This window comes from Bos indicus, chromosome 5 (assembly GCF_029378745.1).
Source record: "Bos indicus isolate NIAB-ARS_2022 breed Sahiwal x Tharparkar chromosome 5, NIAB-ARS_B.indTharparkar_mat_pri_1.0, whole genome shotgun sequence".
Lineage (NCBI taxonomy): Eukaryota > Metazoa > Chordata > Mammalia > Artiodactyla > Bovidae > Bos > Bos indicus.
The window spans coordinates 40,441,120-40,462,263 of NC_091764.1; the positions used below are offsets into that span (position 1 = coordinate 40,441,120).

Below are 21,144 nucleotides of genomic sequence, written 5' to 3' on the forward strand. Positions count from 1 at the left end.
GGAAACCATGTAAGGATTACAGAAAAGATATGGTAGTTCTCTTATGTAGGATAACACTTGAGGAACCCTACATAGTTGGGCCCATGGAAGATTCCCTACCATTTTGTTGAATTACCTGTGTTGGAACTGCCAGGGGCAACAGTTGTGCCAGGGATTACCTTTGTGGTACCTGAAACACAAAGGGTCTAGTCATCACAGTGACTTGTGTTTGTCTTCTAAAGTCCTGTCTCTAGGAAAAATATGCCATATCAAAGGGTCCTCTCACGGCTTTCCTGATGAGATGAGAGTTGTATGACTTTTCTATTATCCATGTCATTAAGAAAGCAATCAAAATATTCCCAAGTTGAAGCAACTTTCTCAAACATCTCATTTATTCCAGGACAGGAAGAAGGGGGGTTTTCTCCCAGGTTCACCTGTCACACGCCCAGTCGCTTGGCCTCCTGCTACTGCAGTGTTATCTTCTGTGGGATGAAAGGCAGGAAAATATTTGAATGTGCCAAGGAAAATATTGAATATTATAATGGATTATTTAAGCAAATAAAATCTTTATATAGGTAGGACTGTTCACATCACTTTCTCTTCTTCCCAGGTATGTAATACTCCTTGGTTCCCCCTAACATACTAGTGATGTGTGTGTGTCATCCCAAGGGAAAACTCTTCATACCAATTAGACACACCAGCCCATCTTTAAACAGTTAGAAGCTAGGTGATGGTATTGAAAGATCTTTCATAACATGTTAAATCTAAAAGACAATGAAAGCTACTCTGTAATAGATCACACCTCCCAGTAGGATAGTCTATGGAGAGTCATAATTCATGCTAAACCCAAACTTCAAAAATCTCATTCTTACCAGGTCTGAGCCCAGTTCCAGATGTGCTGTTGCTCACTATTAAAGTTGTGGCCTCTGAGAAAATAAAATGATGAATGATGAGGTCTGAGGATTTGGGATAATAGGAAAAGAATGATGCTGATATTTTATAAGAGTGGGTTTACTAACTACCTTATGAGGTTAAATAAAGAAAGAAAGAAAGCTGAGTGCTGAAGAATTGATGCTTTTGAACTGTGGTGTTGGAGAAGACTCTTGAGAGTCCCTTGGACTGCAAGGAGATCCAACCAGTCCATTCTGAAGGAGATCAGTCCTGGGTGTTCATTGGAAGGACTGATGTTGAAGCTGAAACTCCAATACTTTGGCCACCTGGTGAGAAGAGTTGACTCATTTGAAAAGACCCTGATTCTGGGAAGATTGAGGGCAGGAGGAGAAGGGGATGACAGAGGATGAGATGGTTGGATGGCATCACCTACTCAACGGACATGGGTTTGGGTAGACTCTGGCAGTTTGTGATGGACAGGGAGGCCTGGCATGCTGTGGTTCATGGTGTCACAAAGAGTCAGACATGACTGAGCGACTGAACTGAACTGAACTATGCGGTTAAATATCAAGAGTTCCTTCTTGTTAACCTACCTGTGTGGGAACTCCCAGATATGGCTGCCTTGGAGAATTTTCCTGAAGTACCTAGAGTGAGAAAAATTAAAAGATCAACACAGCATTATCTCCCCAGTGAATACTGAAGTAGCACTGGAAAACCTTTCCTGCAGAGTTTTGATTCTAAAGGAAATGAACCATCAACTACTTTCCACCGTTTCCCTTCCTGACCCACCTACTTACTCCTTTTTCATAGATCCCACTGACAGTGAAAGCAGACTTTATGTCACCCTCACTAGTTTTACTTCCAGACCTGGACTCCCTGGTGTGGAAGGAGGGAAAGAGGCAAGGAAAGAGTGAGGAGGAAAAAGGCAGATGATGGGTTCATCTTTCTAAATTTTACTCATCAATTACTTGAGTTATTTTGATATTCATATATTTAAAATAAACCACATTGACTCTAGCACTCTGATAAAGTGAAATGTTATTTCAAGGCACATTGTGAAAAAGTATAATTTTTTCATTTTAATTTCAATTTATCTGCAATGAATTTCAGTGGAATTGTGTTGTCTGAGCCTAATAAAGGAAAGATTAAATTCATATTTTAGTTAAATAATATATTTGAATTTTTATTTTTAAAATCCATTTCAGTGCTTCAACGGCCATGATGTATAACATTTTTTATTAAAAAATAAGAATATGTTATTTTCATTGAGATTATCTTAGAAATTCAACTCAGGGTGAGAAAGACCTCTTGGAAGAGAAATTGTAAAATGCCCTTTTCAGAAATCATCTTTGAGTTACAAATTATTAAACTAAAAACAGAAACATAACCCTTTTCCCATATAAATGTTTACACATAAGTAGTTCTTTGCTTCCAGTTAAAGGCTAAAATCTTGAACTTGGAAAATGCAAAAAAAAGAAAAGGTAAAATACATATTGTGCCCAGTAGTCACACATTAGTGACTATGAAATTAATTTATTAGTTTGATGTTCAATACATAATTTGAAGCATGGTTATTCATTTAGATTAACATAGCTATAAGTTGAATAGATAATAATTATACATATAGCCTGAATCAAATTATTTTCTAGTGATTAGTTTGTAAAATAATTTTACATAAGTAGAGTTTGTAATAGCAGTTAGAATAAGCATAGGGTAAATCTTTAAAACAGAAAAATAAAGAATAAACAATCTATTTCTTAAATAAGAGAATTTAGTTACTAAAACCTAGGTTCTATTAGATAACCTGCAAAATGAGAAATGATGTTTTTCTCAACATGCTCATGATACATTACTAGTCTGGAAACTTGATAATATACTGTACCCTTGAGTAAATAATTTAGTCCATTTATTGTTAGGAAAAAATTGCCTTACAAGTTATTTGTGAATTTGGTGTGATGTTGTAATAATTCAGGATGGGGAACACATGTACACCCGTGGCAGATGCATGTTGATGTATGGCAAAACCAATACAATATTGTAAAGTAAAAAATAATAATAAAATTAAAATAAAAAAGAAATTAAGAAATAAAATTTTGATTTGTAAAATAATAATATTATAGTTTTAATAAATAAAATGTCCCAAATCTTGCAGTTTCAGAATGGCAAATGCCAAAGTTTGTTAATACTTTAAAATTTGTAAACCTTTTTTTATTATCTGCTTCTGTAGTTCTTATGTACAGTTAGAAATGGGGAAATTTAAGCTTTGTAAATATTATTAATGGATAACTAAAGATCATTGTATATTTGCCTTAGTGGAAGATGCCCTTGTGGTAAAGAACAGACTTTGAGTCAGCAAACAATGGATAGAAACATTGTCTTCACTATTTATTTGCTGTAGAGCTTGGACCATATAATATCTTTTCTAAGTTCTTCATGAGTAAAATGAGATAGCAATACTTATTTAAATATTTAAATTAGACAGTATATTTAAGAGCATTGTATTGTTTAATTGGAATTATTATTAATTATTTTGCATTTTATTATTTTTAATATAAATTTATTTTAATTGGAGATTAATTACTTTTGCAGTTTTAAATAGCCAGTGAGCATGAAAAAAGTCCAAAAAACACATCTGGCATCCCCTGCTTACTTACCAGTAGCAGTCATGTCCAGCTCTTTGCAACCCCATGGACTGTAGCCTGCCAGGCTCCTCTGTCCATGTGGATTCTCCAGACAAGAATACTGGAGTGGGTGGCCATTTCCTCCTCCAGGGGAATCTTACCAACCCAGGGATCAAACCCACATCTCATGTCTCCTGCATTGGCAGGCAGGTTCTTTACCACCAGCACCATCTGGGAATATTATTGCTTAAATATGGCTAAATTGACTTGCCTTCATATGTGGCAACTTCACTTCCTGACTCCCAAGTTGTTCTCCTGGCTCCTGTGATTTTACCAGTTGATGACCCAGTTGTCTCGGACCCTTCAACTGATGTCCCAGTTGTCCATAATCCTCCAGGTGATGGGCCAGTTGTCCTCAAACTTTCAGCTGAGGTGCTAGTTGTCACTAATACTCCAGTTGATGACCTAGTTGTCTCTAAACCTACAATAGATGTTTGTGTTGTCCTCATCACCCCAGATGACGGTCCTGTAGTGCCTAAACTTACGAGAGAGATTCTAGTGGTTCTTCTCAATCTGTCTGTTGATACAGTTGTCCCTAATCTTTCAGCTGATTTTCCACTTGTTCCTGATCCTGTAACAGTGGTCCCTGCTTCTCCAGATGATGGTCCAACTGTCTCTGAACCTACAATAGATGGTCCAGTTGTGCCTGATCCTCCAGATCTAATGTTCCCTGTAGCATCAACTGACGATACAGTGGTTGATGATCTTATATCTCCTTTCCCAGTTGGCCTTGATCCTCTGGCTGATGGTCCAGTTGTTCCTAAGCCTACAAAAGAGATTGTAGTAGTTCCTGTCAGTCCATCTGTTGATCCAGATGTCCCTCTTCCTTCAAGTGAAGATCCACTTGATCCTGATCTTATAACAGTGGTCTCTGTTTTTGCAGATAATGGACCAGCTGTCTCTGAACCTACAACAGACGGTCTACTTGCCCCTGATGTTCCAGGTCTAGTGGTTCCTATAGCACCAGCTGAAAATACAGTGGTTGATGAACCTAAATCTCTGGGCTCAGTTGTCCACAATTCTACAGTTGATGGTTCTATTGTTCCTTCACCTATAACAGAGACTTTAGTTGTTCCAGTCAGGTCAACTGATGACCTAATCGTCCCTGATGTTCCAGATGATGGTGCATCTGTTCCTGAAACTACAACAGATGTTCTGGTAGTCATTGTCAGTCTATCTGCTGTTCTAGTTGTCTGTGATCCTTCAATTGATGATCCACTGGTTCTTGTTTCAGTAACACTGGTCCCTTTTTCTCCAGATGATAGTCCACTTGTCCTTGAAGCTACACCAGATGTTACAGTTGTCCTTGTCATTCCAGATGATGGTGCACTTGTTCCTGAAGCTACATGAGAAATCCTAGTGGTTGTAGTCCGTTCAGCAGGTGATCGAGTTAACCCTGATACTTCACCCGATTTTCCACTTGTTCCTGATCCTATAACAGTGGTCCTTGTTTCTCCAGATAATGGACCAAGTGTTTGTAAATCAGCACTAGATATTCTAGTAGCTGTTATCAGTCCAACGGCTGATCCAGTTGTTTGTGATCCTTCAGCTGAAGTTCTACGTGTTATTGATTCAATAACAGTGGTCCTTGTTTCTCCAGATGATGGTCTAGTTGTTCCTGAGCCTACTACAGAGATTCTAGTGGTTCTCGTCAGTCCAGCTATTGATCCAGTTGTCCCTGACCCTTCGCCTAGTGATCCATTATTCCTAGATTCAGTAACAGTGGTTTCTGTTTCTCTAGATGATGGTTCAGTTGTCCCTGAACCTACAACTGAAATGATAGTGGTTCTTGTCAGTCCAGCTGTTGATCCAGTTCTCCCTAATCCTTCACTTGGTGAACCACTAGTTCTGGATTCAATAACAGTGGTCCCTGTTTCTCCAGATGATTGTCTAGTTGTCCGTGAACCTCCAAATGAGATTCTAGTCATTCTGGCCAATCCAGGTGTTGATACAGTTGTCTCTGATCCTTTACCTAATGATCCGCTAGTCCTAAATTCAGAAACAGCAGATCCCGTTTCACCAGATGATGGTCCAGTTGTCCCTGAAACTACAACAGAGATTCTAGTGGTTCTCATCAGTCCAGCTGTTGATCCAATTGTTCCTAATCCTTCATCTGATGATCCACTAACTCTAGATTCAATAACAGTGGTCTCTGTTTCTCCAGATGATGGTCTAGTTGTTCCTGAACGTATAAGGGAGATTCTATTTGTTCTCCTTAGTCCAGCTATCGATCCAGTTGTCCCTGATTCTTCACTTGATGATGCACTAGTACTAGACTCAATAAGAGTTGTCCCTGTTTCTCCAGATGATGGCCTAGTTGTCCGTAAACCAACAACAGAAAAGCTACTGGTTTCTGTAAACTCAGGTGATGTGCTAGTGGTTCCAATTTCACCAATGGATGATCCAGTTGCTCCTAATGCTCCATATGATGGTCTAATTGTCCTGGCATCTACATCAGAGATTTTAGTTGTTCCTTCTAGTCCATCTGTTGACAAAGAAGGTGCTATTGGTTCAGCTGATGATACACTTGATGGTGATCCTATAACAATGGTCCTTGATCTTCCAGATGACGAATGACTTATCCCAGAAACAACATCATAAGTTACTGGTGCTCTTGTCACTGCAGATGATGGTGCACGTGTTGCAGAACTGACAATAGATGTCTCAGAGGTTAAGGTAAGGCCAGCTGTTGCTCCAGTTGTCTCTGAGATTTCAGCTGAGGATCCATTTGTATTTGATGCTTTAACATGAGTCGCAAATGCCCCAGAAACCTGGACAGTTGTTTGTGAACCTACAGCAGGTCCTGCAGTGGCTGATGACCCTCCTGGTGATGGCGCAGGGGTCACGGCTCCTCCAGATACAGGTAAGCTGGTTCCAGATCTTAGAACATCAGTCCCTGTTGCTCCAGGTAATGTGACGGTTGACTCTGAGCTTGCAGGAGGTCCTGCACTTGCTCCTGTGCTTATGAGGGGTGGTTCAGGGGTTACGGGTGCTCCAGATGGAGGGATGCTGGTTCCTGATCCTGTAGCACTTGTCCCTGCTGCTCCAGACAATGGGGAAGCTGTCTCTGAACCTGGACCACCTGCTCCAGGTGCTCCCGAACTTCCTGCTGATGATCCAGGGGTCACTGGTGCTCCAGAGACAGGTACGTTGGTTCCTGATATAACACTGGTCCTTGTTTCTCCTGAGACTGGGGCGGTAGGCCCTGAACCTGCACCACTTCCTCCGGTCGCTGCGGATCCTCCTTGTGTTGAGCCAGGCAAGCCTGATACACCAGCTGAAGGTACACGGGTCTCAGATCCTCTTAGAGCAATCGTCCTTGTAACCCCAGGCGACAGGGTGGGGGACTCTGATCCTGCGCCAGGTTGTTGAGTGGTTTCTGATCCTCCAGGTACTGATGAACGGCTTTCTGATGTTTCACCTGAAGGCGCACTGGTTCCTGGTCCTAGTGGGGTCCGGCTTGCAGCTGCAGGCAAGCTGGCAGTTTGCTGGGAATCTACAGCCGGGGTCCCAGCTCCTGCTGCCCTTCCTGTGGTTGATCCAGGTGTTGCCGGTATTCCAGAGGAGGTGGAACGGGTGCCCGATGGTCCAGCACTAGTCCCTGTTGCTCCGGATAATGCGACAGTGGGCTGAGAGCCTTCACCAGATACTGCAGTTGCTCTTGACCATCCTGGTGATGATCCAGGGCTCACTGCTGCTCCGGATACAGGTAAGCTGGCTCCAGACCTTAGAACATCGGTCCCTGTTGCCCCAGAAACCTGGACAGTTGTTTGTGAACCTACAGCAGGTCCTGCAGTGGCTGATGAGCCTCCTGGTGATGACGCAGGGGTCACGGCTCCTCCAGATACAGGTAAGCTGGTTCCAGATCTTAGAACATCAGTCCCTGTTGCTCCAGGTAATGTGACGGTTGACTCTGAGCTTGCAGGAGGTCCTGCACTTGCTCCTGTGCTTATGAGGGGTGGTTCAGGGGTTACGGGTGCTCCAGATGGAGGGATGCTGGTTCCTGATCCTGTAGCACTTGTCCCTGCTGCTCCAGACAATGGGGAAGCTGTCTCTGAACCTGGACCACCTGTTCCAGGTGCTCCCGAAATTCCTGCTGATGATCCAGGGGTCACTGGTGCTCCAGAGACAGGTACGTTGGTTCCTGATATAACACTGGTCCTTGTTTCTCCTGAGACTGGGGTGGTAGGCCCTGAACCTGCACCACTTCCTCCGGTCGCTGTGGATCCTCCTTGTGTTGAGCCAGGCAAGCCTGATACTCCAGTTGAAGGTACACGGGTCTCAGATCCTCTTAGAGCAGTCGTCCTTGTAACCCCAGGCGACAGGGTGGGGGACTCTGAACCTGCCCCAGGTTGTTGAGTGGTTTCTGATCCTCCAGGTACTGATGAACGGCTTTCTGATGTTTCACCTGAAGGCGCACTGGTTCCTGGTCCTAGCGCAGTCGGCCTTGCAGCTGCAGGCAAGCTGGCAGTTTGCTGGGAATCTACACCCGGGGTCCCAGCTCCTGCTGCCCTTCCTGTGGTTGATCCAGGTGTTGCCGGTATTGCAGAGGAGGAGAAACGGGTGCCCGATGGTCCGACACTAGTCCCTCTTGCTCCAGATAATGCGACAGTGGGCTGAGAGCCTTGACTAGATACTGCAGTTGCTCCGGACCTCCCTGGTGATGATCCAGGGCTCACTGCTACTCCGGATACAGGTAAGCTGGTTCCAGATCTTAGAACATCAGCCCCTGTTGCCCCAGAAGCCTGGACAGTTGTTGCTGAACCTACACCAGGTCCTGCAGTTGCTGATGACCCTCCTGGTGATGGCGCAGGGGTCACGGCTCCTCCAGATACAGGTAAGCTGGTTCCAGATCTTAGAACATCAGTCCCTGTTGCTCCAGGTAATGTGACGGTTGACTCTGAGCTTGCAGGAGGTCCTGCACTTGCTCCTGTGCTTATGAGGGGTGGTTCAGGGGTTACGGGTGCTCCAGATGGAGGGATGCTGGTTCCTGATCCTGTAGCACTTGTCCCTGCTGCTCCAGACAATGGGGAAGCTGTCTCTGAACCTGGACCACCTGCTCCAGGTGCTCCCGAACTTCCTGCTGATGATCCAGGGGTCACTGGTGCTCCAGAGACAGGTACGTTGGTTCCTGATATAACACTGGTCCTTGTTTCTCCTGAGACTGGGGCGGTAGGCCCTGAACCTGCACCACTTCCTCCGGTCGCTGTGGATCCTCCTTGTGTTGAGCCAGGCAAGCCTGATACTCCAGTTGAAGGTACACGGGTCTCAGATCCTCTTAGAGCAGTCGTCCTTGTAACCCCAGGCGCCAGGGTGGGGGACTCTGAACCTGCGCCAGGTTGTTGAGTGGTTTCTGATCCTCCAGGTACTGATGAACGGCTTTCTGATGTTTCACCTGAAGGCGCACTGGTTCCTGGTCCTAGCTCAGTCGGCCTTGCAGCTGCAGGCAAGCTGGCAGTTTGCTGGGAATCTACACCCGGGGTCCCAGCTCCTGCTGCCCTTCCTGTGGTTGATCCAGGTGTTGCCGGTATTGCAGAGGAGGTGGAACGGGTGCCCGATGGTCCAGCACTAGTCCCTGTTGCTCCAGATAATGCGACAGTGGGCTGAGAGCCTTCACCAGATACTGCAGTTGCTCTTGACCGTCCTGGTGATGATCCAGGGCTCACTGCTGCTCCGGATACAGGTAAGCTGGCTCCAGACCTTAGAACATCGGTCCCTGTTGCCCCAGAAACCTGGACAGTTGTTTGCGAACCTACAGCAGGTCCTGCAGTGGCTGATGACCCTCCTGGTGATGACGCAGGGGTCACGGCTCCTCCAGATACAGGTAAGCTGGTTCCAGATCTTAGAACATCAGTCCCTGTTGCTCCAGGTAATGTGACGGTTGACTCTGAGCTTGCAGGAGGTCCTGCACTTGCTCCTGTGCTTATGAGGGGTGGTTGAGTGGTTACGGGTGCTCCAGATGGAGGGATGCTGGTTCCTGATCCTGTAGCACTTGTCCCTGCTGCTCCAGACAATGGGGAAGCTGTCTCTGAACCTGGACCACCTGCTCCAGGTGCTCCCGAACTTCCTGCTGATGATCCAGGGGTCACTGGTGCTCCAGAGACAGGTACGTTGGTTCCTGATATAACACTGGTCCTTGTTTCTCCTGAGACTGGGGCGGTAGGCCCTGAACCTGCACCACTTCCTCCGGTCGCTGCGGATCCTCCTTGTGTTGAGCCATGCAAGCCTGATACTCCAGTTGAAGGTACACGGGTCTCAGATCCTCTTAGAGCAGTCGTCCTTGTAACCCCAGGCGACAGGGTGGGGGACTCTGAACCTGCGCCAGGTTGTTGAGTGGTTTCTGATCCTCCAGGTACTGATGAACCGCTTTCTGATGTTTCACCTGAAGGCGCACTGGTTCCTGGTCCTAGTGGGGTCGGCCTTGCAGCTGCAGGCAAGCTGGCAGTTTGCTGGGTATCTACAGCCGGGGTCCCAGCTCCTGCTGCCCTTCCTGTGGTTGATCCAGGTGTTGCTGGTATTGCAGAGGAGGTGGAACGGGTGCCCGATGGTCCAGCACTAGTCCCTGTTGCTCCAGATAATGCGACAGTGGGCTGAGAGCCTTCACCAGATACTGCAGTTGCTCTTGACCGTCCTGGTGATGATCCAGGGCTCACTGCTGCTCCGGATACAGGTAAGCTGGCTCCAGACCTTAGAACATCGGTCCCTGTTGCCCCAGAAACCTGGACAGTTGTTTGTGAACCTACAGCAGGTCCTGCAGTGGCTGATGACCCTCCTGGTGATGACGCAGGGGTCACGGCTCCTCCAGATACAGGTAAGCTGGTTCCAGATCTTAGAACATCAGTCCCTGTTGCTCCAGGTAATGTGACGGTTGACTCTGAGCTTGCAGGAGGTCCTGCACTTGCTCCTGTGCTTATGAGGGGTGGTTCAGGGGTTACGGGTGCTCCAGATGGAGGGATGCTGGTTCCTGATCCTGTAGCACTTGTCCCTGCTGCTCCAGACAATGGGGAAGCTGTCTCTGAACCTGGACCACCTGTTCCAGGTGCTCCCGAACTTCCTGCTGATGATCCAGGGGTCACTGGTGCTCCAGAGACAGGTACGTTGGTTCCTGATATAACACTGGTCCTTGTTTCTCCTGAGACTGGGGCGGTAGGCCCTGAACCTGCACCACTTCCTCCGGTCGCTGCGGATCCTCCTTGTGTTGAGCCAGGCAAGCCTGATACTCCAGTTGAAGGTACACGGGTCTCAGATCCTCTTAGAGCAGTCGTCCTTGTAACCCCAGGCGACAGGGTGGGGGACTCTGAACCTGCGCCAGGTTGTTGAGTGGTTTCTGATCCTCCAGGTACTGATGAACGGCTTTCTGATGTTTCACCTGAAGGCGCACTGGTTCCTGGTCCTAGCGCAGTCGGCCTTGCAGCTGCAGGCAAGCTGGCAGTTTGCTGGGAATCTACACCCGGGGTCCCAGCTCCTGCTGCCCTTCCTGTGGTTGATCCAGGTGTTGCCGGTATTGCAGAGGAGGAGAAACGGGTGCCCGATGGTCCGACACTAGTCCCTCTTGCTCCAGATAATGCGACAGTGGGCTGAGAGCCTTGACTAGATACTGCAGTTGCTCCGGACCTCCCTGGTGATGATCCAGGGCTCACTGCTACTCCGGATACAGGTAAGCTGGTTCCAGATCTTAGAACATCAGCCCCTGTTGCCCCAGAAGCCTGGACAGTTGTTGCTGAACCTACACCAGGTCCTGCAGTTGCTGATGACCCTCCTGGTGATGGCGCAGGGGTCACGGCTCCTCCAGATACAGGTAAGCTGGTTCCAGATCTTAGAACATCAGTCCCTGTTGCTCCAGGTAATGTGACGGTTGACTCTGAGCTTGCAGGAGGTCCTGCACTTGCTCCTGTGCTTATGAGGGGTGGTTCAGGGGTAACGGGTGCTCCAGATGGAGGGATGCTGGTTCCTGATCCTGTAGCACTTGTCCCTGCTGCTCCAGACAATGGGGAAGCTGTCTCTGAACCTGGACCACCTGCTCCAGGTGCTCCCGAACTTCCTGCTGATGATCCAGGGGTCACTGGTGCTCCAGAGACAGGTACGTTGGTTCCTGATATAACACTGGTCCTTGTTTCTCCTGAGACTGGGGCGGTAGGCCCTGAACCTGCACCACTTCCTCCGGTCGCTGCGGATCCTCCTTGTGTTGAGCCAGGCAAGCCTGATACTCCAGTTGAAGGTACACGGGTCTCAGATCCTCTTAGAGCAGTCGTCCTTGTAACCCCAGGCGACAGGGTGGGGGACTCTGAACCTGCGCCAGGTTGTTGAGTGGTTTCTGATCCTCCAGGTACTGATGAACGGCTTTCTGATGTTTCACCTGAAGGCGCACTGGTTCCTGGTCCTAGTGGGGTCGGCCTTGCAGCTGCAGGCAAGCTGGCAGTTTGCTGGGAATCTACAGCCGGGGTCCCAGCTCCTGCTGCCCTTCCTGTGGTTGATCCAGGTGTTGCCGGTATTCCAGAGGAGGTGAAACGGGTGCCCGATGGTCCAGCACTAGTCCCTGTTGCTCCAGATAATGCGACAGTGGGCTGAGAGCCTTCACCAGATACTGCAGTTGCTCTTGACCGTCCTGGTGATGATCCAGGGCTCACTGCTGCTCCGGATACAGGTAAGCTGGCTCCAGACCTTAGAACATCGGTCCCTGTTGCCCCAGAAACCTGGACAGTTGTTTGTGAACCTACAGCAGGTCCTGCAGTGGCTGATGACCCTCCTGGTGATGACGCAGGGGTCACGGCTCCTCCAGATACAGGTAAGCTGGTTCCAGATCTTAGAACATCAGTCCCTGTTGCTCCAGGTAATGTGACGGTTGACTCTGAGCTTGCAGGAGGTCCTGCACTTGCTCCTGTGCTTATGAGGGGTGGTTGAGGGGTTACGGGTGCTCCAGATGGAGGGATGCTGATTCCTGATCCTGTAGCACTTGTCCCTGCTGCTCCAGACAATGGGGAAGCTGTCTCTGAACCTGGACCACCTGTTCCAGGTGCTCCCGAACTTCCTGCTGATGATCCAGGGGTCACTGGTGCTCCAGAGACAGGTACGTTGGTTCCTGATATAACACTGGTCCTTGTTTCTCCTGAGACTGGGGCGGTAGGCCCTGAACCTGCACCACTTCCTCCGGTCGCTGCGGATCCTCCTTGTGTTGAGCCAGGCAAGCCTGATACTCCAGTTGAAGGTACACGGGTCTCAGATCCTCTTAGAGCAGTCGTCCTTGTAACCCCAGGCGACAGGGTGTGGGACTCTGAACCTGCGCCAGGTTGTTGAGTGGTTTCTGATCCTCCAGGTACTGATGAACGGCTTTCTGATGTTTCACCCGAAGGCGCACTGGTTCCTGGTCCTAGCGCAGTCGGCCTTGCAGCTGCAGGCAAGCTGGCAGTTTGCTGGGAATCTACAGCCGGGGTCCCAGCTCCTGCTGCCCTTCCTGTGGTTGATCCAGGTGTTGCCGGTATTGCAGAGGAGGAGAAACGGGTGCCCGATGGTCCGACACTAGTCCCTGTTGCTCCAGATAATGCGACAGTGGGCTGAGAGCCTTGACTAGATACTGCAGTTGCTCCGGACCTCCCTGGTGATGATCCAGGGCTCACTGCTACTCCGGATACAGGTAAGCTGGTTCCAGATCTTAGAACATCAGCCCCTGTTGCCCCAGAAGCCTGGACAGTTGTTGCTGAACCTACACCAGGTCCTGCAGTTGCTGATGACCCTCCTGGTGATGGCGCAGGGGTCACGGCTCGTCCAGGTACAGGTAAGCTGGTTCCAGATCTTAGAACATCAGTCCCTGTTGCTCCAGGTAATGTGACGGTTGACTCTGAGCTTGCAGGAGGTCCTGCACTTGCTCCTGTGCTTATGAGGGGTGGTTGAGGGGTTACGGGTGCTCCAGATGGAGGGATGCTGGTTCCTGATCCTGTAGCACTTGTCCCTGCTGCTCCAGACAATGGGGAAGCTGTCTCTGAACCTGGACCACCTGCTCCAGGTGCTCCCGAACTTCCTGCTGATGATCCAGGGGTCACTGGTGCTCCAGAGACAGGTACGTTGGTTCCTGATATAACACTGGTCCTTGTTTCTCCTGAGACTGGGGCGGTAGGCCCTGAACCTGCACCACTTCCTCCGGTCGCTGCGGATCCTCTTTGTGTTGAGCCAGGCAAGCCCGATACTCCAGTTGAAGGTACACGGGTCTCAGATCCTCTTAGAGCAGTCGTCCTTGTAACCCCAGGCGCCAGGGTGGGGGACTCTGAACCTGCGCCAGGTTGTTGAGTGGTTTCTGATCCTCCAGGTACTGATGAACGGCTTTCTGATGTTTCACCTGAAGGCGCACTGGTTCCTGGTCCTAGCGCAGTCGGCCTTGCAGCTGCAGGCAAGCTGGCAGTTTGCTGGGAATCTACACCCGGGGTCCCAGCTCCTGCTGCCCTTCCTGTGGTTGATCCAGGTGTTGCCGGTATTGCAGAGGAGGAGAAACGGGTGCCCGATGGTCCGACACTAGTCCCTGTTGCTCCAGATAATGCGACAGTGGGCTGAGAGCCTTGACTAGATACTGCAGTTGCTCCGGACCTCCCTGGTGATGATCCAGGGCTCACTGCTACTCCGGATACAGGTAAGCTGGTTCCAGATCTTAGAACATCAGCCCCTGTTGCCCCAGAAGCCTGGACAGTTGTTGCTGAACCTACACCAGGTCCTGCAGTTGCTGATGACCCTCCTGGTGATGGCGCAGGGGTCACGGCTCCTCCAGATACAGGTAAGCTGGTTCCAGATCTTAGAACATCAGTCCCTGTTGCTCCAGGTAATGTGACGGTTGACTCTGAGCTTGCAGGAGGTCCTGCACTTGCTCCTGTGCTTATGAGGGGTGGTTCAGGGGTTACGGGTGCTCCAGATGGAGGGATGCTGGTTCCTGATCCTGTAGCACTTGTCCCTGCTGCTCCAGACAATGGGGAAGCTGTCTCTGAACCTGGACCACCTGCTCCAGGTGCTCCCGAACTTCCTGCTGATGATCCAGGGGTCACTGGTGCTCCAGAGACAGGTACGTTGGTTCCTGATATAACACTGGTCCTTGTTTCTCCTGAGACTGGGGCGGTAGGCCCTGAACCTGCACCACTTCCTCCGGTCGCTGCGGATCCTCCTTGTGTTGAGCCAGGCAAGCCTGATACTCCAGTTGAAGGTACACGGGTCTCAGATCCTCTTAGAGCAGTCGTCCTTGTAACCCCAGGCGACAGGGTGGGGGACTCTGAACCTGCGCCAGGTTGTTGAGTGGTTTCTGATCCTCCAGGTACTGATGAACGGCTTTCTGATGTTTCACCTGAAGGCGCACTGGTTCCTGGTCCTAGTGGGGTCGGCCTTGCAGCTGCAGGCAAGCTGGCAGTTTGCTGGGAATCTACAGCCGGGGTCCCAGCTCCTGCTGCCCTTCCTGTGGTTGATCCAGGTGTTGCCGGTATTGCAGAGGAGGTGGAACGGGTGCCCGATGGTCCAGCACTAGTCCCTGTTGCTCCAGATAATGCGACAGTGGGCTGAGAGCCTTCACCAGATACTGCAGTTGCTCTTGACCGTCCTGGTGATGATCCAGGGCTCACTGCTGCTCCGGATACAGGTAAGCTGGCTCCAGACCTTAGAACATCGGTCCCTGTTGCCCCAGAAACCTGGACAGTTGTTTGTGAACCTACAGCAGGTCCTGCAGTGGCTGATGACCCTCCTGGTGATGACGCAGGGGTCACGGCTCCTCCAGATACAGGTAAGCTGGTTCCAGATCTTAGAACATCAGTCCCTGTTGCTCCAGGTAATGTGACGGTTGACTCTGAGCTTGCAGGAGGTCCTGCACTTGCTCCTGTGCTTATGAGGGGTGGTTCAGGGGTTACGGGTGCTCCAGATGGAGGGATGCTGGTTCCTGATCCTGTAGCACTTGTCCCTGCTGCTCCAGACAATGGGGAAGCTGTCTCTGAACCTGGACCACCTGTTCCAGGTGCTCCCGAACTTCCTGCTGATGATCCAGGGGTCACTGGTGCTCCAGAGACAGGTACGTTGGTTCCTGATATAACACTGGTCCTTGTTTCTCCTGAGACTGGGGCGGTAGGCCCTGAACCTGCACCACTTCCTCCGGTCGCTGCGGATCCTCCTTGTGTTGAGCCAGGCAAGCCTGATACTCCAGTTGAAGGTACACGGGTCTCAGATCCTCTTAGAGCAGTCGTCCTTGTAACCCCAGGCGACAGGGTGGGGGACTCTGAACCTGCGCCAGGTTGTTGAGTGGTTTCTGATCCTCCAGGTACTGATGAACGGCTTTCTGATGTTTCACCTGAAGGCGCACTGGTTCCTGGTCCTAGCGCAGGTCGGCCTTGCAGCTGCAGGCAAGCTGGCAGTTTGCTGGGAATCTACAGCCGGGGTCCCAGCTCCTGCTGCCCTTCCTGTGGTTGATCCAGGTGTTGCCGGTATTGCAGAGGAGGAGAAACGGGTGCCCGATGGTCCGACACTAGTCCCTCTTGCTCCAGATAATGCGACAGTGGGCTGAGAGCCTTGACTAGATACTGCAGTTGCTCCGGACCTCCCTGGTGATGATCCAGGGCTCACTGCTACTCCGGATACAGGTAAGCTGGTTCCAGATCTTAGAACATCAGCCCCTGTTGCCCCAGAAGCCTGGACAGTTGTTGCTGAACCTACACCAGGTCCTGCAGTTGCTGATGACCCTCCTGGTGATGGCGCAGGGGTCACGGCTCCTCCAGATACAGGTAAGCTGGTTCCAGATCTTAGAACATCAGTCCCTGTTGCTCCAGGTAATGTGACGGTTGACTCTGAGCTTGCAGGAGGTCCTGCACTTGCTCCTGTGCTTATGAGGGGTGGTTCAGGGGTTACGGGTGCTCCAGATGGAGGGATGCTGGTTCCTGATCCTGTAGCACTTGTCCCTGCTGCTCCAGACAATGGGGAAGCTGTCTCTGAACCTGGACCACCTGCTCCAGGTGCTCCCGAACTTCCTGCTGATGATCCAGGGGTCACTGGTGCTCCAGAGACAGGTACGTTGGTTCCTGATATAACACTGGTCCTTGTTTCTCCTGAGACTGGGGCGGTAGGCCCTGAACCTGCACCACTTCCTCCGGTCGCTGCGGATCCTCCTTGTGTTGAGCCAGGCAAGCCTGATACTCCAGTTGAAGGTACACGGGTCTCAGATCCTCTTAGAGCAGTCGTCCTTGTAACCCCAGGCGACAGGGTGGGGGACTCTGAACCTGCGCCAGGTTGTTGAGTGGTTTCTGATCCTCCAGGTACTGATGAACGGCTTTCTGATGTTTCACCTGAAGGCGCACTGGTTCCTGGTCCTAGTGGGGTCGGCCTTGCAGCTGCAGGCAAGCTGGCAGTTTGCTGGGAATCTACACCCGGGGTCCCAGCTCCTGCTGCCCTTCCTGTGGTTGATCCAGGTGTTGCCGGTATTCCAGAGGAGGTGAAACGGGTGCCCGATGGTCCAGCACTAGTCCCTGTTGCTCCAGATAATGCGACAGTGGGCTGAGAGCCTTCACCAGATACTGCAGTTGCTCTTGACCGTCCTGGTGATGATCCAGGGCTCACTGCTGCTCCGGATACAGGTAAGCTGGCTCCAGACCTTAGAACATCGGTCCCTGTTGCCCCAGAAACCTGGACAGTTGTTTGTGAACCTACAGCAGGTCCTGCAGTGGCTGATGACCCTCCTGGTGATGACGCAGGGGTCACGGCTCCTCCAGATACAGGTAAGCTGGTTCCAGATCTTAGAACATCAGTCCCTGTTGCTCCAGGTAATGTGACGGTTGACTCTGAGCTTGCAGGAGGTCCTGCACTTGCTCCTGTGCTTATGAGGGGTGGTTGAGGGGTTACGGGTGCTCCAGATGGAGGGATGCTGATTCCTGATCCTGTAGCACTTGTCCCTGCTGCTCCAGACAATGGGGAAGCTGTCTCTGAACCTGGACCACCTGTTCCAGGTGCTCCCGAACTTCCTGCTGATGATCCAGGGGTCACTGGTGCTCCAGAGACAGGTACGTTGGTTCCTGATATAACACTGGTCCTTGTTTCTCCTGAGACTGGGGCGGTAGGCCCTGAACCTGCACCACTTCCTCCGGTCGCTGCGGATCCTCCTTGTGTTGAGCCAGGCAAGCCTGATACTCCAGTTGAAGGTACACGGGTCTCAGATCCTCTTAGAGCAGTCGTCCTTGTAACCCCAGGCGACAGGGTGGGGGACTCTGAACCTGCGCCAGGTTGTTGAGTGGTTTCTGATCCTCCAGGTACTGATGAACGGCTTTCTGATGTTTCACCTGAAGGCGCACTGGTTCCTGGTCCTAGCTCAGTCGGCCTTGCAGCTGCAGGCAAGCTGGCAGTTTGCTGGGAATCTACAGCCGGGGTCCCAGCTCCTGCTGCCCTTCCTGTGGTTGATCCAGGTGTTGCCGGTATTCCAGAGGAGGTGGAACGGGTGCCCGATGGTCCAGCACTAGTCCCTGTTGCTCCAGATAATGCGACAGTGGGCTGAGAGCCTTCACCAGATACTGCAGTTGCTCTTGACCGTCCTGGTGATGATCCAGGGCTCACTGCTACTCCGGATACAGGTAAGCTGGCTCCAGACCTTAGAACATCGGTCCCTGTTGCCCCAGAAACCTGGACAGTTGTTGCTGAACCTACACCAGGTCCTGCAGTTGCTGATGACCCTCCTGGTGATGGCGCAGGGGTCACGGCTCCTCCAGATACAGGTAAGCTGGTTCCAGATCTTAGAACATCAGTCCCTGTTGCTCCAGGTAATGTGACGGTTGACTCTGAGCTTGCAGGAGGTCCTGCACTTGCTCCTGTGCTTATGAGGGGTGGTTCAGGGGTTACGGGTGCTCCAGATGGAGGGATGCTGGTTCCTGATCCTGTAGCACTTGTCCCTGCTGCTCCAGACAATGGGGAAGCTGTCTCTGAACCTGGACCACCTGTTCCAGGTGCTCCCGAACTTCCTGCTGATGATCCAGGGGTCACTGGTGCTCCAGAGACAGGTACGTTGGTTCCTGATATAACACTGGTCCTTGTTTCTCCTGAGACTGGGGCGGTAGGCCCTGAACCTGCACCACTTCCTCCGGTCGCTGCGGATCCTCCTTGTGTTGAGCCAGGCAAGCCTGATACTCCAGTTGAAGGTACACGGGTCTCAGATCCTCTTAGAGCAGTCGTCCTTGTAACCCCAGGCGACAGGGTGGGGGACTCTGAACCTGCGCCAGGTTGTTGAGTGGTTTCTGATCCTCCAGGTACTGATGAACGGCTTTCTGATGTTTCACCTGAAGGCGCACTGGTTCCTGGTCCTAGTGGGGTCGGCCTTGCAGCTGCAGGCAAGCTGGCAGTTTGCTGGGAATCTACACCCGGGCTCCCAGCTCCTGCTGCCCTTCCTGTGGTTGATCCAGGTGTTGCCGGTATTGCAGAGGAGGTGGAACGGGTGCCCGATGGTCCAGCACTAGTCCCTGTTGCTCCAGATAATGCGACAGTGGGCTGAGAGCCTTCACCAGATACTGCAGTTGCTCTTGACCGTCCTGGTGATGATCCAGGGCTCACTGCTGCTCCGGATACAGGTAAGCTGGCTCCAGACCTTAGAACATCGGTCCCTGTTGCCCCAGAAACCTGGACAGTTGTTTGTGAACCTACAGCAGGTCCTGCAGTGGCTGATGACCCTCCTGGTGATGACGCAGGGGTCACGGCTCCTCCAGATACAGGTAAGCTGGTTCCAGATCTTAGAACATCAGTCCCTGTTGCTCCAGGTAATGTGACGGTTGACTCTGAGCTTGCAGGAGGTCCTGCACTTGCTCCTGTGCTTATGAGGGGTGGTTCAGGGGTTACGGGTGCTCCAGATGGAGGGATGCTGGTTCCTGATCCTGTAGCACTTGTCCCTGCTGCTCCAGACAATGGGGAAGCTGTCTCTGAACCTGGACCACCTGCTCCAGGTGCTCCCGAACTTCCTGCTGATGATCCAGGGGTCACTGGTGCTCCAGAGACAGGTACGTTGGTTCCTGATATAACACTGGTCCTTGTTTCTCCTGAGACTGGGGCGGTAGGCCCTGAACCTGCACCACTTCCTCCGGTCGCTGCGGATCCTCCTTGTGTTGAGCCAGGCAAGCCTGATACTCCAGTTGAAGGTACACGGGTCTCAGATCCTCTTAGAGCAGTCGTCCTTGTAACCCCAGGCGACAGGGTGGGGGACTCTGAACCTGCGCCAGGTTGTTGAGTGGTTTCTGATCCTCCAGGTACTGATGAACGGCTTTCTGATGTTTCACCTGAAGGCGCACTGGTTCCTGGTCCTAGTGGGGTCGGCCTTGCAGCTGCAGGCAAGCTGGCAGTTTGCTGGGAATCTACAGCCGGGGTCCCAGCTCCTGCTGCCCTTCCTGTGGTTGATCCAGGTGTTGCCGGTATTCCAGAGGAGGTGAAACGGGTGCCCGATGGTCCAGCACTAGTCCCTGTTGCTCCAGATAATGCGACAGTGGGCTGAGAGCCTTCACCAGATACTGCAGTTGCTCTTGACCGTCCTGGTGATGATCCAGGGCTCACTGCTGCTCCGGATACAGGTAAGCTGGCTCCAGACCTTAGAACATCGGTCCCTGTTGCCCCAGAAACCTGGACAGTTGTTTGTGAACCTACAGCAGGTCCTGCAGTGGCTGATGACCCTCCTGGTGATGACGCAGGGGTCACGGCTCCTCCAGATACAGGTAAGCTGGTTCCAGATCTTAGAACATCAGTCCCTGTTGCTCCAGGTAATGTGACGGTTGACTCTGAGCTTGCAGGAGGTCCTGCACTTGCTCCTGTGCTTATGAGGGGTGGTTCAGGGGTTACGGGTGCTCCAGATGGAGGGATGCTGGTTCCTGATCCTGTAGCACTTGTCCCTGCTGCTCCAGACAATGGGGAAGCTGTCTCTGAACCTGGACCACCTGTTCCAGGTGCTCCCGAACTTCCTGCTGATGATCCAGGGGTCACTGGTGCTCCAGAGACAGGTACGTTGGTTCCTGATATAACACTGGTCCTTGTTTCTCCTGAGACTGGGGCGGTAGGCCCTGAACCTGCACCACTTCCTCCGGTCGCTGCGGATCCTCCTTGTGTTGAGCCAGGCAAGCCTGATACTCCAGTTGAAGGTACACGGGTCTCAGATCCTCTTAGAGCAGTCGTCCTTGTAACCCCAGGCGACAGGGTGGGGGACTCTGAACCTGCGCCAGGTTGTTGAGTGGTTTCTGATCCTCCAGGTACTGATGAACGGCTTTCTGATGTTTCACCTGAAGGCGCACTGGTTCCTGGTCCTAGTGGGGTCGGCCTTGCAGCTGCAGGCAAGCTGGCAGTTTGCTGGGAATCTACAGCCGGGGTCCCAGCTCCTGCTGCCCTTCCTGTGGTTGATCCAGGTGTTGCCGGTATTGCAGAGGAGGTGGAACGGGTGCCCGATGGTCCGACACTAGTCCCTGTTGCTCCAGATAATGCGACAGTGGGCTGAGAGCCTTCACCAGATACTGCAGTTGCTCTTGACCGTCCTGGTGATGATCCAGGGCTCACTGCTGCTCCGGATACAGGTAAGCTGGCTCCAGACCTTAGAACATCGGTCCCTGTTGCCCCAGAAACCTGGACAGTTGTTGTG

At 51.4% G+C, this 21,144-nt stretch overlaps 1 protein-coding gene across 1 annotated transcript in view; it reads right to left on the bottom strand.

Annotated features, from left to right (window-relative positions):
- LOC109558391 (mucin-19-like) overlaps positions 1-21,144 on the bottom strand; it is a gene marked incomplete at its 5' end in the record, with an annotated part of 61,311 nt that overhangs the window by 27,024 nt on the left and 13,143 nt on the right. The window contains 6 exon segments of the mRNA XM_070788754.1: positions 116-169; positions 414-461; positions 852-905; positions 1,464-1,514; positions 3,763-15,752; positions 15,856-21,142. Coding sequence (XP_070644855.1) covers positions 116-169; positions 414-461; positions 852-905; positions 1,464-1,514; positions 3,763-15,752; positions 15,856-21,142 — 17,484 coding nt within the window.